The sequence below is a fragment of the Pagrus major genome, chromosome 9, assembly GCF_040436345.1.
Source record: "Pagrus major chromosome 9, Pma_NU_1.0".
Lineage (NCBI taxonomy): Eukaryota > Metazoa > Chordata > Actinopteri > Spariformes > Sparidae > Pagrus > Pagrus major.
The window spans coordinates 19,477,618-19,494,237 of record NC_133223.1 but is presented as its reverse complement, the minus strand read 5'-3'; the positions used below and the strand labels follow the sequence as shown (position 1 = coordinate 19,494,237).

Below are 16,620 nucleotides of genomic sequence, written 5' to 3'. Positions count from 1 at the left end.
GCCACCGTCAACAGCACACGCAGAGGACCCGGTCATTGGGGAGCAGGAGTTGTACTCAGGAAGGTGGAAGCACAGTAAATACTTAGGGGCTGTCCTTGGACTGGCATATGCCCCCTGAGGAAGTTTAGGTACTTGTCTGAGTGAATCACCAATGAGGTTTATGTCTCCGTATAATCTCCTGCCCAAACATCTCTCAGATGAGTTTCTCTAAATGACTGATCCTGAGGTAATCGCCCAAGTCACTGCACTCTTTGTTCACCACAGCAACCTCCAGATTGACACTCCCTAGATTGCTTACTCTCCTCATTTTGGCCGGGAGCAATGTTCTTTTTTGTCTGACACAACGCTATTGATCTCTCCGAGGAATTGTATGTTCACAGGTCTACGTGAATTGCACTGGCTGTGTGATTGCACCGCGGCAGCATTTTTTGGTTTTTGTTCCAATAGAGGAGATACAGATTGCCTTTGTGAGTTACTCTCATTTACTGCCACTCTGCCTCGGCGTTATTATCGGTGGCATCACATAAGAGGCTTTTGTTGGGATTCAACAACTTGTAAGTGCACAAAAACAACAGCAGGTCTCGTAGGAAACTTAGATCAGAAGGACATGGTGGATGAAGAAAAAATACTGGATTTTTAAATGTAGGGAAAGACTTTTGAATTCAGGCTTTTACGCACGTGCTAAAAGCAGCAATGATAAGATGATGGAGTTGGATTAAAAGCTCCAATAGTATGTGTCGGACATGGGCCCTCACAAAAATCAGGTTTTATGTGCATTAGAAGAAAGTTTTTTAGGAAAATTTGCGTCCGCTAAAATTTTAAATTATTTTAAATGATGATGCATATTGCTGGTTCCACTTGAACTGCTAATGGTGCATAAATTGTGCTTTTAAGGTGTAATTATGTGCGTCACACTGTGAATGTTAATGAGACAGAAACGGAAAGGCATTTACTTTGGTGAGTTAAGTTTGTGGAGAACAGAAAACCCATCAGCCTTTGCATTTTGTCTATTTCCAGCATGCTTCTTCTGCTTGCTCAAAACACCTGTCACTGTCACACTTCAGCAACAAATCTGTTGCATTTAAATGACTTAGTGCTTGTAAATGAGCCAAGACTGTCAAAGTGGATGAACAAATAAATAGGAAAATCCTCCCAACAAAAAGAATTTAGCCTGGAAACAAAATTTGAATTGTGGATCTGCTTGTGAGTGCTGACAGGATTTTTTCTTCTCTCCCCTCCACAGTCATTCGTCTGTGTCTTTGTTATTGACAGTCTTTCTTTTGTTGTCAATCTCTTGTGCGGAAAGTGCTTGCTGCTGCAGTTGCCAATACAGATGACGGCTCCTTTTAATAGCAATCAACACATGAATATACAGTTTCTTCAGTGACATTTTAATTATCAAGCCAAGTTGTAACTTCCTTTTCATGCTCAAATGTAGAAAATGATGTTTTCAGTGGTCTTACTTATCTGTGTCACCAGCATGTTTTACAACGTTGGATTATTTTTTGAGTGATGAAATCTGGAGATCATTGTTATAGTAATTTTGAAATAATGCTAATCTTTTTATGGAGTAATCTGAGTACTCCAGATCACGTCTCAGTTGTTTTGTTTCCTGCGGCAACAGTTTAAAGGTCCAGTGTGGAGGATTTAGGGGGATTCAGGCGCAACAATACAAAAAGTGTTTTTTACTAGTTATCATTAGTCTATAATCACCTGAAAGTAAGAATTGTTTTGTTTTTGTTATCTACAGGGGAAGCAGGTCCTCTTCCATGCAGTCCATCATGCTTGTTTTTAGTGGCCACTGTAGCAGAGGGAGAGACTAGTCCGAATTTTACACAGAAATCAGTCTATATGCAGAATCTTTAATGGGGCTGGACTGGAAAACTCTACTGTTCAGATATTTGTTCATTGGGTAGGTGTCTCGTTTTGGGATTCAGATATGTTTTTTTGTTGTTGTTGGATTTTAGTATAGGCTATCAATGAAGGCGAACTGCAAAACATCTGTTACTATGTCAGAAAAAAGTGCCACTGAATGCTACAAAATTATCTTTGTCATCTTTCTTTTGTTATCTTGTCATTGTCATAGCACCTTACACAGATTATTGAAGTTATATTTTTTTAAATTTTCTATCTAGATAGGAATTCTTTAAAACACCCTAGAAATGTATTTTTCATCACAGTTAGAGGACAGAGAAACTTGAGGAATGGATTTAACTATATGCATTATTAACCGTTACTATGACCTTTGCTTATAGTCATTATGTGAAGTGGCAAGCTCAGAATCACAAGCAGCAAAAGTGTACTGGTACAACATGGAGGTCACCACGATGAGACCCATGATTGGACAGTCACAGGGAGCGAGCAAAAAATTGTACATCCACCAGGAAACCATTTTATAAGAACCCATATTCTGTGTTATCCAGCTTTGACCTGTATATACAACTGCAGTAAGTCGTTTTGCTCAGGATGGAAGAATTTAAAAAAAATCATTTTAGTAGCGCTGCAAGTTTGCTGCTATAAATGCTTGTAATGCGGCATTAGAAACCCTGGCAGAAATGATGTTCTATTGTAAACTTGCTTTTCCATTATCTGAGAGTGAATGATGTTTCACATTCCTGTTTGTGGCCTCTTGTCACATTATCAGCTTATACAGTATAAAAGCTGCGGTGCAGCTGTGGGTGCTAAAGCAATTTTCTCCCTGTGATTCACCTATAGCTACGCCTGCAGCTGTACACTCTCTTACCTCAGCAAGCCACTTTACTGTATTTTTAAATGCCTTTCCATCCAACACGGTTATTATTATAATTCTGCTATGGTGGCATGACGCTGCAGCCAGTCTCCGCAAAACCTTAGTATTTTAACAAGGTGACTTTGTGACAGTTTTTGTGAGTAATTGCACTGTGTGGTTCCTTCAGGTCTGGTCACACGGGCTGTTCTGAGGCCTGTTCTCTTCGCTCACACCTCAGGCCTGCTTTTCTGTCCCCGCTGCTGCAGAAATCCTTTAACCTCTGCTGTCATTCTCCCACTGCGCTGCATTGTCGGGCTCTCGTTGGAACTGGTCTGCCACGCTGCAGTGGGGATGCAGAGCTGTCAAGCCTCATTGCCATTTAATGAACAAACATATTTCTGGTAGATTCCTGTCTTTGGTTAAGAGGCAATGCCATCTGCACTGGTTATGCATAATGGATCTGAATATCATAAATGACTGTGCAGCCCTTTCTTTCCAGGCCCAGGCCCAAATAGCAGCAGTACCAAAACACACTTTAACACAGGCTCACATGGGCTACAAGAATTATTAAGGAAAAGATCTCAGGTCTTAATTAATAGTGAGATTTGGACACTCACTACCGAGACTACCTACTAAAGATTGCCATGATGTATACCTCTCAATTATTTTCTGTCATATAAAGGAAGGTGCTGAGTTACCAAGAATATTTAAGCACAATTTCACACATCACAGCACTGCATTACATTATCGTAATCTGTCATACTGTGGCATGTCTGATGTTGTAGGTTCCTTGTTTTACATACAGGAGGTGAAAGGATGCATCTGTTCAGTTACTAGGTTGTGTCTGTGCAGAACTGACATGAACATGCATTCCTGTATAGACATGCCAGTTAGATAGATGGCATCACATGTCTTGGTAGCAAAGTGAAGGGAGTCGGAACAAGGTGATGTTTCAATCCTTAACCTGAAAACTACCTTTCGAGTCAAAATATTTGATACCAAGACCATATTTTCTGCATAAACACTTAAAGACAAATGTGTAGCAAACTGCAATTCCAATTTATATGATTTCATTTTGACTTAAGGAGAATAAACTTCCATAATCAATCTTTACATTCATGCACCCAAACCTGCCCACCAAAGCATTAGATATGCATTAAAATGTTTTGGATAATGTATTCATGCTCCCTAAAATTGAAAATTGTAAGCAGACAAACAAGCCACGGTACAGTATACACTGACACCAGACTGAATGATTATTTGAGGGAGGGAAACAACAATTCAAGTGTGTGCTTGTTGACCAATTAGTGTGTGAAAAATGTTCGAAACTCGAGTAGTATGGAGAGACTTTAGATCACAGACAATCTCGGTTGAAGAACTGGGCTTGATTGGAAACTTTGTTTACCTCAGAGTCAGCAGCCTCTCTTGGAGGGCTTCTACTTTTAACTGGTTTTATTGCAAAACAAGATGTTTCTCTTTTAGAAGAACTGAAGTAAATTAAAACGTGGATTTTTAGAAGATGGTAAATAAGGAACATCCTCAATAGATTGTTTGATTCTTGATTGCTTGACTGTGCCAAGTTTCTGTCTTTCAGTGCTGAATTCAAGTATACTGTGTAACATTTAATGTCACTTGGTAATTAACGGAAAAAAAGGACCGTATGAAACAGAAACAGGTTATTGTTGATCGTCATGAGCTGCAACGATTAGTTGATTAATCGATAGAAAGAAGCTGGCTGTTCTGATAATCGTTTAAATATTTCAGTCATTTTTCAAGCTTAAAAGGCAAACTGGATCGAAGGATTTGTAGGTTTTTTGTTACTGATGAGAGAAAATTAAGTGTCTTTGGGTTTTGGCCTCTGGGAAATTTTGATGAGCACTTTCATAATTAATCGTGAAAATCATCAGCAGCAACATTATGATGTTGAAAATAATCCTTAGTTGCAGTACAATTGGTATATGTTTATGTTATATGGCTGCATGACATTTGGGGATTGTGTGTGCGTAAGCCTCTGTTATCTATGCTGCACCACAGTCTCTGTGCTGAACCAGCAGCGGGCACAAGCCACTTCAGGCATTTCAGATGGGTCTTGTATTGTCAGCATCCATAAAGATGACAAGGGAGCCTGTATATTGGTTCTGTGGTCTACTGCCATGTGTCATCTGTTTCTTTAGGGCCTGTCTGAGGACACAAGGGGACAGGATCTGAATCAGCTCCTGGACTACAGGCAGATCAAGCCCAACAGGCTCATTATAATGGCAAATAAAAGCGTTGAGGCCTTGTTGGTACAGGAAAGCTGGCCACCCATTGTCCCTGTCCTCTCTTTCTACACTAAGCCTGGTACCGACCAAGGCCGGGCCCACACCCGTTAAATAAGCATAGGCCTTGTTTAATGGTCATTACTGCTGCGCTCAGTCTGATCGTTAGGCTGAATAGATGTGTCCCGTTCTGTGTAGGGGCCAAGCATGGCAAATGCAATGAATTACACCGGACAGTGAGTACTCTCTCTCCATTACTAATGTGAGCCCTACTTATGAGTGTGATCCTTGTCCCTGTTTCATCAGACCAGGGCCACTTTTGGCACATAGCCCTGTGCTATCACAAGCTAATTATGGACTATATTGGATCCATATTCATAATAGTCTAAATGATTCATGCAGAATAAGGAAAATCTGTTGAAAAATGTGTGAGAGAAAGAAAGTTTTAAAATGCTTGGATTACACAGTAAAGAGGGATGGCAGTGATCCTCCAAGCAGGGCTTTCCACAAGGATATGGAGTAGCCATCTAGATGGGGAAAAATTGCCAGCTAGATGGGTCCATTTTTCCTGTAAAATCCCAAATTTGGTGGCCTCGGGCACATTTTGATGCCACAATTCCATCATACACTGATCTTAGCTAGTGCAGTGTTTCCCACACATACACTTTACCTGGGTGAGTTTGCGCAAAGGTATATTTGGCGACCAATTTTAGAATTTTTTTATAACTTCTATTTTTTATCCGCCTGAGAACATGATGGACGTGGACGATCTCCACTCGCTCTCCCCCTCCCTCCTAATGACATTTGCACATGAGAGAGAGAGATGTTCTCTGGTAATACATCCCACTTGTAAAGGCACTGATTGTGATGTGACCTCTCCTATTTAATGTAGGTTTACTAATGTTGTTTTGTACAAGTTTGTAAGTGTACCTGGTTGTTGTGATGTCATTCGGTACCACGTTGATTTTGATCATTTTGATAGGCTACATAATAAACAGCAAGCTTCCTCCACATGCAGCTCACCTGCTGTTGTGAAAAAAATCCAAAGCATGAGATGTGTTTTTTGGGCGACTCTAAAGGCTGGACCCAAATATTCAACTATTCTGATACTAGTTTGTTGGGTAGGTATTTGTTTTCCAATTTTGGTGTTTGGATATTCCTTTTAAGTGCATGTCAACGGGGACAGGGTTTCCCATAAATGTGTTTATTTGTGGCAAAATAGGCCTCCACATATTGATTTTCTATTTTCAGATCTGTGCTGTCTCACTCTCTCTCTCATTTACACATGGCATAGTGTTTCCCACACATAGACTTTACTTGGGTGGGCTGCCCAGTTCTATTTACACCCGTTAAAGTATATTTTTATCTTATTTTTATTTTTTTTATGTTATGTTTTAAGTCTGATAGAATGATGCCATCCGCAGTTGATTAACTAGTGGACAATCTCCTCCGACTCTTTCCCTCCCATACCTGTACCTGCTCTTCCAGAGGTGGAAAGGCAAAAGCAAGATGAGCAAATCAGATTAGTTTATGAGCAGACACTAACTAGCCAGAACAAAGCATTGAATATTTGCTGTTGATTACTACCGAAGCTCCAAAGCCCAAAAAAATTGTATTCAGGACAGCCCTAGACTTGATTAAACATACTGCTGAGGTCACCAGACCCGACACATGCTGGGAGAGAGAAACAGAAAGGGAGGCAAGTTAGTGTATGTGCATTAAGGTGGACAACTAAAGCAACACTATGAAGGCAAACTTCTGAAGCGATTCTGAAATAGCACGTTGAGTTTTGAATCTCATTGTCTACCTGCAAATGCAGACGCTTTGTAGCTCTGCAAAGCTACCGGAGAGGCCATTAAACTCTGCATTACAGAAAGTGTGCATTGTTGTTTCATAGCTGCAGGATCAGAGAGAGTATGCCACCTAACTCTTCTATTCTCCTGCTTCTCTGAAGTGCTCCTATAATAAAAAATGCAATTTAGTGTAAAACAACTTTCTTACAAAAATCAATACAACAGACACAAGAGTTGTACAACTGAGAAGAGAGCCTCGACCAATGTAGGAAACTTTGGACTGCCTCCATGCTGAAAATAGCAGTAGGGCTGAACGATATGACATATTTATGACATCATTTTTGACAGATATTGCAATTGTAAATTTAGTCGCAACTTTAATGGGAATGGTCATTTTCACTGAAAAAAAAAAATAACGATGATGCGGATGATGATTCTAAGCATATTCCTCACATCTGGAGACTATGATGTCTCTGAAGCACCACAAAGCTGTGATGCATTTAATCAGAAAAAAATGCTGCTCATGTGTTTTCGATATCGCACTTGGCCATATTGTGATTTTGATAATAGTTATTAATTGCTCAGCCCTGAACAGCAGGGTTGCTGCAGGCATGCAGGCAGGATGCCCATCCGCTATGGGCTCGGGGTAGCTCTGAATATCAGTAGTGACAGAGACCTCTGTGCCGGATGTCCATAACAGATGTCTCTCTCTTCTGTGCTTGATCAAGATCACAGATCATCTAATCAGCAGGACTGAAGGCCAACGCACTTTTGCGTGTAAAGTACTAAGAAAGGAATAGCTGTTTATTCCTCCCATTCCTGCATGTAGCGCTGTATAATGAGAAGTGCCGCCTTAGATGAAGTTGCTGGACTTGAGAAGGTGACACACTGCCAAACAAAACAGTCGGATAATGAGCTTAAAAGAAAGAAGGCGCAGAATTGGTTGGCCAAGAATAGTGACATTTGCATGAGGAGGAAATCTGTCTTTATAAAGACGGTAAACAAAACGGTTTGGTCTGTGTCTTGCCGTATATTTAATCTTTGTTCCATAAGCACCTGTTACATATTCATAAATGACACGCATATTGTAACTCAGTAAGCTTTACACATGCAAGAAAGTGCATATGTACGGTATATCATCGTGGATTTACACTGTATTACACTCCTGTATAATCACACAATGACCTACTGCTCCCAGACTCCCATATCTAGCAGTACTGATCTATATTTAAAAGTTTGAATGTTCAATTTTTCTCCCTCCTGCCTCTTTTATCTGTGTGTGTCCATGTGGATTATATACCTCTCTTGTCACTTTCACCTTATGTTCTCTCTCTCGCATATTGGTGGGAGAATCTCACACTGGAGTAATTCCAGATTTGTATAAGCAGCAGTTAGACTGTGTTTGAATCAACCCCCTCTCTCTCTCTCTCTGCATGAATGTGAGGCTCCCCTATTATTCTTTGTCCTCTCTCTCCTTTACATTGAATTCCTAAATGCAATTCTTATCCCTTGTTTCCTTCGTAAAAGTCATCTTATATTTGCTGAACCAGCAGTGGGCAGAAGCCATCTCAGGCCCTTTGAATGCATACAGGATACAGGCGTCTTTGTGTGTGTGTGTGTAGAAATGGTGTCATAATAGTTCAATCCTTCGATTTATTTTGTGGGAAAACTACACTGCCAGTATAGTCTATCCCTTAAAAGGGCTCAATCCTGAGCCTTAGCAAGAGAATAATCTGTATTGTCAGTGACCTTCACGTTCTGTTTCGATGTTAAGAAGGATTTGGTTGAGTATGTGCACGATGAAAAGTTTAGATCTCAAGATTTACAGCTATAAGATGTTTTTGTTACAGCCAATTTCTTAAAAAGAATGCTGTGTCAAAAGCAGCCCATGAATTCAATATGTCCTCCTCCCCTTGACAATCTGCGCATGCATAGTGTTCAACTACATTTCAGTATTTTGACTATTCATACTGAGTCACATCTGTCCCGAGAGAAGAATGAAAAAAGGGATGATTGGTTGGAATGAAAGGTTGAAATTGGCAATTTTCATGCGACTCAATCTCTCAACAGGGGTTATGTGTCACACAGAATTGATGGCTCATTTCTTCTTCTAAGTAAATCAGTGTTTGGCCACTATCCCTGTCCTTCTCCCAGATGTATCTGTGAACATGTATCTGCACTCTGGGATGGACTGGGATAATAATCTGAACGTGAACATTTAATATGCTCGATAATTTTTTGGTATACAGGGGAATAAAACTGCTGTCTCAAGTGTTTCTCCAGACAAAGTGGCAGCTCAAAGGCCAATTAAATTGGAGGAATAAAGTTATATGTAGCCAAACATAAAAAAATCAACAAAGTGAATATTTAACCTCTGAAAATATCTTTGGCAGAAATAGTTGTTATTTACTGTCTAAATGTTTTGTTCTGCATGGCCGTGTTTCAGCCACATCAGCCAGTGCCAGTGCTAATTAAGTATAGTTATGAGAGAAGGCACTATTTATAGTTAGACTATTACTGAATTTCTGTGATTTGGAGTTTATTTTAACTCCTATGTTTCGTCATTGTACTTCAAAGTAGATATCAGTCTCACTGCAGCTGCACTGGAGCTGCATTTGCTGTGTTAAGTTGCTGCTAATGCAAACTAAACATTCCTTGCTGCTTCTTGGCATTAAAAGCTTTCCACCGGGAACCCCCTGGGAAGTTTTTATTGAGAAGCAGCTGCAGGAAATGCATTTTATCTCACATGAAGATTAGCAGTGCTTTGTTAGCTACACTATTGTAAAATGAAAACTGGTTTACACAGCAAGGTGTGGACATATTCTGCATTATTTTGTTGGTGGACTTGGTTTGAGTATTGCAAAAGAAGAATGGTACCAGAGGTACCAGCCACTGTGAGCTGCCGTTTTTTATGTTGTTTGTGCAAACGCAAACACACCTTCTCCACGTGATGGTTGGTTTCCATACCAAGCGGTCCTTTTTAGTCTATTGATTTTATATTTTTATTGATTGTGGATTATGTCCTTGATTTATCGATTAGTTGTTTTGTCTATGAAGTGTCAGTAAATGGTGAAAATGTTGATCAGTGTCTCCCAACGCCAAAAACAACATCCTCAAATAGTGTTTTGTCCACAACCCAATGATGTTCAGTTTATATTCAAAGAGGAGTAAAGGAAACAGAAAAAAACACATTAAAATGGCAACTTTACCAATTGTACACGTTAAAGTTTGTTTACAGTATGTTTGAAAAGGGAAAGGGAAAAAAAAACAATATCTCTGGTTCTGTATCGATTTGTTCGATTTGTTATGACCTGTTCACAATGAGTCCAACAGTGTTATAGGAGTGCAATGCTAGTCCAGTGGACTGCTTTTCAAAACAGAAAAGCGCCTACATCACCCACAGTTCAACTGAGCTATGGAGTGACATCACTGGAGGCAGTTTATCAGATTACATGCAGCTTCCTCTGGAGCCACAAAGGTCTTCATGCTACTTTTTTCACATATGCAGTAGTACTCCTGAAGACCTGTAAACACACGTTAATGTGTAAAATTGGTGGAGTTAACCTTTAAGAAGAAAATTTGATTTATTTTTCTATATCATAGCATCTTGGGCAAAAAACATTTTTTTTGGAATGAAGAAAGGTCTCTTCAAATTTGCATATGCGCTACACAAGATTAGATCAGGGTTTCTCATGGCACTACACACGAAAAAATGCCATTATATCAAGGAAACAGGACTTAGCAGTTTTCCCTCCTGCATGCTCCCTCTCACTGCAGTCAAGTCTTCAGGAGAGGAGAGCACTGGAGGGTATAAAGCAGTAGTTTGGGGGGAGGGGTGAGTAGAGCATTTCTACAATGTGAAAGGAAATTTCAATGTGCCCTCAGGGAACATTGGAGAGTAGGTGTGAAAAGTAGGCTGGTCTAAGTGCCGAAGATTGACTAAACTTCCTCAGACAGGTCACAAAAGAAGCTGAGAGACGCTTTGTGCAAGTGTGTGTGGTGTATGTGTATGCAGCTGGCTGTGAATGTAATTGACCATGGTAATGGACATTATAAGGGACAGTAAGGATCGCAAGGCGAGAATCCTGCCATCTGTACACAAAGTTATGGTGAGTAAGGCCTTTTTGTGAGAACATAAGTGTTGGTGCTGGAGTGCTGGATACTCTTTTACTCTTCATACTGCCATGTTTGCAGTGTGGATGAGTAAAAAGGTATTTCTAAGGTAAACCAGAGTACGTCTGTGTGTGCAGTCATTTTCTATGTGTACAAAAGACCCTGTGTGTGTCTTATGAGTGTCACGATGCAGTGCTTGGAAGCAGAGAGCTGCGCAAGTAATAGCCTCGCTCAGGCTAGATAATTAGTCAAATGCTGATTTCTACTCGACTCCCATAGGAGCAGTGCCACCGAGGCTAAATATCACCCACTGAAATGGTGCTTATCTCACTGTGTGGGCTGGAAAAATGGCAGTACCATATAGTGTGTGTGTGTGTGTGTGTGTGTGTGTGTGTGTGTGTGTGTGTGTGTGTGTGTGTGTGTGTGCATGCGTGTGTGTGTGTACACCTGTTTGTGTATGGGAATGTATATGGTGTCTATTTTTAAAGCTACTCATGAGCAAACATTTCAATTTTAAATTAGCTTTTTTGCATTGCCTAATTTCTTATTTGTGTAATCATTAACCTTGACGCCACAATGAAGCACAACACTGTTGAAGCAAGCTGTCAAACTGTCAACCTCCCTCCCTCATATTGACTTCATATTTGTCATATCTGTCAATAGAAGTACGTAAAGCTCTCTCTGATGAGTATGCATTCCTGACCCTCTGGGCCATTTTTTTGTGTGTGTGTGTTTATGTGCAGGAGCTCCAGTTTGAGCGGCTAACCAGGGAGCTAGAAGTGGAGAGGCAGATTGTGGCCAGTCAGCTGGAAAGATGCAGACTCGGGGCCGAGTCGCCAGGCGCTGGTAGCAGCAGGTAATGAGAAGATGCACATACACACACACACATACAGACAACCACAATCCAACACATGGCTTTTTCATCCTTCACAGCAGTGGCCATATTCCATAGTGTAACCTTATGGCATAGTGATGGAGAAAACCCAGTGTGCCCAGTTCTGATTGGACAGTAAATCTGAACACAATCCCCACCTGTCCTGTTATTTTGAAACAGACATATTGCTCCAGTGTAATCTAAGCTAATCAGAAACACATCAGTGCAGGATTTTGTCCTGCTGAATTGACTCAAGTCACCTTTAGCTAAGCGGAAATGAAAATATAAAAACTGGCTTTGTAGGCAGAAATATTAAGCCTATGTTTATCAGTGACAGCATGTGTATGCGCTTGTGAATGTGCATGATAGTTGAGTGTTGTTTGCTCAGTGAAGCACTGCTGTTAGTGTGGAAGGAGTGTGGAGCTTCTGAGTTTGTTCTGGGAACTCATTCCCACTTCATCAGCTACGGCTCTAGGCCGCCTGATCATCACACCTCAGTGACCGCACATTCTGTCCTGTCTGCTGTGGCTCAGACATGTCAGGTCCATTTGTACAGCTCAATACCGCATACAATATCCCAATGGGCTTCACAGAGCCGCTGCGAAGAAGGGCTGACACCAGTCTTATATCATCACGTGGCTTTGATGGTTTAACTCTAAGTGTAATTTGTCAAAGATGCAGAAGATGCAGCGATGTATGGGGATGCTGTTGGCACTGACCAACAGCAGTAAAGATCAATACTGATATTCGTCCACAATGAATTAAACTTGTAATGAAATACTGCAAAATGATAACGTATCAAAGTTCAAACAAATCGAGGTAGACATAATCTTGGCATTCAGATGGAAACAGACAAGACCCTAGCGTGGGGAGCTAACAGTGGTATTATTGTTGGTGCCACTCTCGCATTGACGAATTGCTTTGTTTTTCCTCAGAGTAGCAACTACTAACAACACAGGAGATTCACATATACGCCTTTCAAACTGCACAAAAATACAGCTAATACTCGCTAAATCTGGCTTTTGTTTTCAAATTGAATCTGCAGTAGTCATGGGTATTATCCACTCTAGCTCTGATCAGCTGTGATGAAAACACAACATCTAACGTTGCAGTTAAGGCTGCTGGCTTGTTGATACTTTTCCATGCTTGAACATCATTGTGCTTGTCAGCTACCTGGTCGGTATTGCACATGTGCAACTCTCAACAGAGATGAGAAAAAAGTGAGATGTCTCACTACTAAGCAACTTCCATTATTAGCTCCAGAAATAAACAATGCGTATAATTCAGAATTTTACTAATTGACACTTAAAGGTCTACAGAATGTAGTTTGATGAGGTATATGATCTGCTGTGTTCTACTGGTCCCTGATTTTCTGTTGCCTTCGTGATGATGAACGTGACACATGAAAACAAAATTAAAAGACAAAGGTCCCGGCAGTGTGAAAGAGTCAAATGCCTACTTTTAGCCGGTTTACATATGTTAAAAACCTCACATATACATGCTAATTTTGGTGTGAAAGTGGTATTAGTCAATACTGGAGACCTGGGAAGCAGACCAGTCAGCCTTCATTTTCCTGGGAGATTTTGTGCCCAGTGACAGACAAAATCGAATAGTGAGAGCGAGGTTTATCAGAAATTCATGCATCATCCTTTTCAGTTGCAGTTTCACGTATTAATGTGGACCATCTTTTTGGTCTGGTTAAAAATGTAATTCTTTAAAGCGGCAGGGGAAATTACAAAAGAGGTTAATTGACTGTGACATTTAAGAGATAGCTAAATAGTCTGATTTTTCAGGGACTATTAAAATGATGGTTCTTTGTTCCTTTTCCTAATTCCCTCCGGTCATGGCCAGCAGTTTTGATGGCAGCAGCTATACTGTGTGGTTATTTTACTAATGCTTAACCAACCATTGAAAATGTAACTGTTTTCATCATGTGTGTCTAATTGGAAAGTGTACGATTGTGTTTAAGGTTGCTGATGTAGGGATATAATGGTGAGATTTAAAATTAAACAGTAAATTCCTAACAGATAGTCAACCACCATCATTTTCCATCCCCTCACTCCGGATGATCAGTGAATCGGAGTACTCTTTCATACAAGAGGAACAGTACGATTACTTTGCTGACAGACAGGAGGCCTGATGATCACCTAAACTACTTTAAGTATTCTGATGCCTGGTTTGAGCTGCATTTGTACTCAAATGGGCCATGATACAATTGGGATATATCTGGATATATGACACTTGGTCTGAACAGGGGCTATAATGGCTCCCTGCCATTTCCTCTTGCTTTGTCATAATGAGCCCTATGCCCTGACACATTGCATTCTTGCACTCCAGCCTGCATACCTGCAAAAAGTGCCCACCAACTACCAGCAGATTGCAGTACTCAGGAGTGAGAGTGTCCATTTCCCCTTTCTCCCTTTTTTAGAGAGCTGCAGGTATAGAGCAGCTTCAAGTGCTGCCAAAAAGGTCTGGACAACAGCTCTCTGAAAATATTCACTGCCGGGCTATTTACTTTCATTTCCTCTTTAAGAAGTGCTGTATTTCAGACCTCAATTTTAGTGTGTCCAACCACTCCAGCGATCATTTTTGGAGATATAAGCGACACCCTTGCTTTCCTGTGGTGTTCCCCGTAGTCACTCGTACACATTTACATTTAACACTCTGAATTGCACCTCAAGATTTATTGTAGCATCAAAGCTAGAGGACCAAGCAAGTTTTCTCTGCTCAGTCTTATATATTAATGGTGGTCTATGTAGTTAATTCAAACTCAGAAACTGATATTTACAATACTAATAAGGTAAAAATGTTATTTGATTAATATCTTTCCATGATTGAATAAACAAGCTATCCTCAGAGGGAAAGAAGGTCCCCAGAAAAGTGTTTGAAGCTACAAAGTTGGCGACTTAAAAGGGTTCTGCAAGTATAAACACAGTAAATAAGTATGAAATTGGCCTGTCCTTTAAGGACAGTTTGTTAATTCAGCCATGAAAATCAATCGATGAAGATTTTCCTTTTCTGATTAAAATATCTTATCCAAAACTACATAGTGCACCTTTAAAGGGGTTTTCTCTGTGTGTCAGTCACAATGAAAATCAGCACTCAAATCTGTTTTGTGCAGTGATCAGCTCATTTGCTTAATTCACCAGTTCATCATTGGCAGCTGAGAGGCTTGGCAACATCAGTCTGTTGATACTGAGTGGATGACTAGCACTAAGGTCTACTCTGTTATTTATTTTTTATTTTTTAAAATGTATTTCTGCATAATACAGCTACACAGTGGACAGCGTAGGGCCTGAATTATGCCATATTATATCTAATGATTTAGTAGTGCCAGGGACATTCCTATATATCTGTATTAATAGAGACTGGCCTTTATTTTTTTATTTCTTTACTTTAGAAATTCACTTTAGAATTGATATAATTATAGTAAAAAGCCTTGTTTTTTTCTATCTGCTCCACGTTGTAAATTTGCTTAACAATTGTAGTTTAAAAAAGTTTTTGTTCATCTTCAGGTTCCCTCTGTATGTAAGAACTGTTGAAGGAACCCAGGAGCCATTATTGGAACTCACACACTTTACCTCCATTTTTGACTGAGGCGACCAGGGTCTAAATTTAGTTCCTTTTGTTGGTGTTCAGATGTCAATCACAATCCTTAAGACTGCAACAGCAGCTTTCATTCATGCAGTAAACAAGCACGAGTTAAATAAATGTAGGGGATATATAGGTGAAAATGTATTGCTATTTTTGTGGACATAATAATCAGTGATATTTTTAAAGCAACCAGGGTTTTCAGGATCCCTTTCTACCCCTGCATGGCTGTTGTGTGATAAGTGCAACTGTCAAATACAAAGACCAAGACTGTCTCTGTTATTTCTTTGTGTGTGGAAAATTGCATCTTAAAGTTGCTTTTTAAACTATTATTGGCCTGATCGTCACAATTCTTCAGATGTGAATGGAACGCAAAATCGACTAGGATTGTGTTCAAATTCACTAAATAACCTGCTGTGTAGCTTTGCTTCCTGATTTATTTTGCTCATGTTTTTAGTTGTAGCAGAAAAATCAATAATGTTTTTCTTTTTCAGTTATGAGTTGAGTTTGGATTTAATTATTTTGGATTCAACCCCAAACAACTATAAGAAGTTAAGTGCTGTGATCTTGTTTCACTGTAACCATAGAGATACACGTCATTGGCATGAAAATGGCCACAAGACCTCCTAAAAACATAGGTAAGGGTTGAAGAGTGGGAAAATAAACAGGTCTTTCCAGCAGAAATCTATCTTTTTTGTCCAGGTTTCTTATCATCCTTTTCTATAAGCATTTCAGAAAGCAGGTTTCTACAATCACAAAGACACCAGAGCATGTAAATGCAACCACTTTTCCCACTGGGGGACCAGTCACCATCCACCACCTCCTAGGGGTTCATTTAAAAAAACATGTAACACCATTTTCACACCTTTTCTTTAAAGCCAGAGAAGGACAAATAAAATGGCTGTCACTGGACATTTGTGTATGAATGGAGATTAGCTTTAACCATTGAGGTCACACTGCTTGGCTCAATAGCTCAGCTGGATGACCTCAGAGGTGACAGCACACTTAAGGGTTCTGATGGGAGTCATTACATTTCATGACACCTCCAGAGTTGACCACCCCATTTCTACAAGCATAGAGAGGGGTGGTCATCAAACTTGACCTCTGGCAAAGATCCTTAAAGATGCAACCTCTGCTCAGCCAAAAGGGTTGATGGGAAATAAAGTGTCCTGTCAGGGTTAGACCTGGTGTTTATCAAAATCGGCAGCTTTACAATCACTTTACGCTGCCTTCACTCAGCCAGACGGTCGGCATGCAGCAGGA

General features: G+C 40.2%; 1 protein-coding gene across 4 annotated transcripts in view; it reads left to right on the top strand.

The window, feature by feature from the left end:
• LOC141002099 (plakophilin-4-like) overlaps positions 1-16,620 on the top strand; it is a 95,537-nt gene that overhangs the window by 28,669 nt on the left and 50,248 nt on the right. For all 4 annotated transcript variants that reach the window (XM_073473269.1, XM_073473267.1, XM_073473268.1 and 1 more), the window contains one exon: positions 11,636-11,748. In XM_073473269.1, the coding sequence (XP_073329370.1) occupies positions 11,636-11,748 (113 nt within the window). The remainder of the gene's footprint in view (positions 1-11,635; positions 11,749-16,620) is intronic.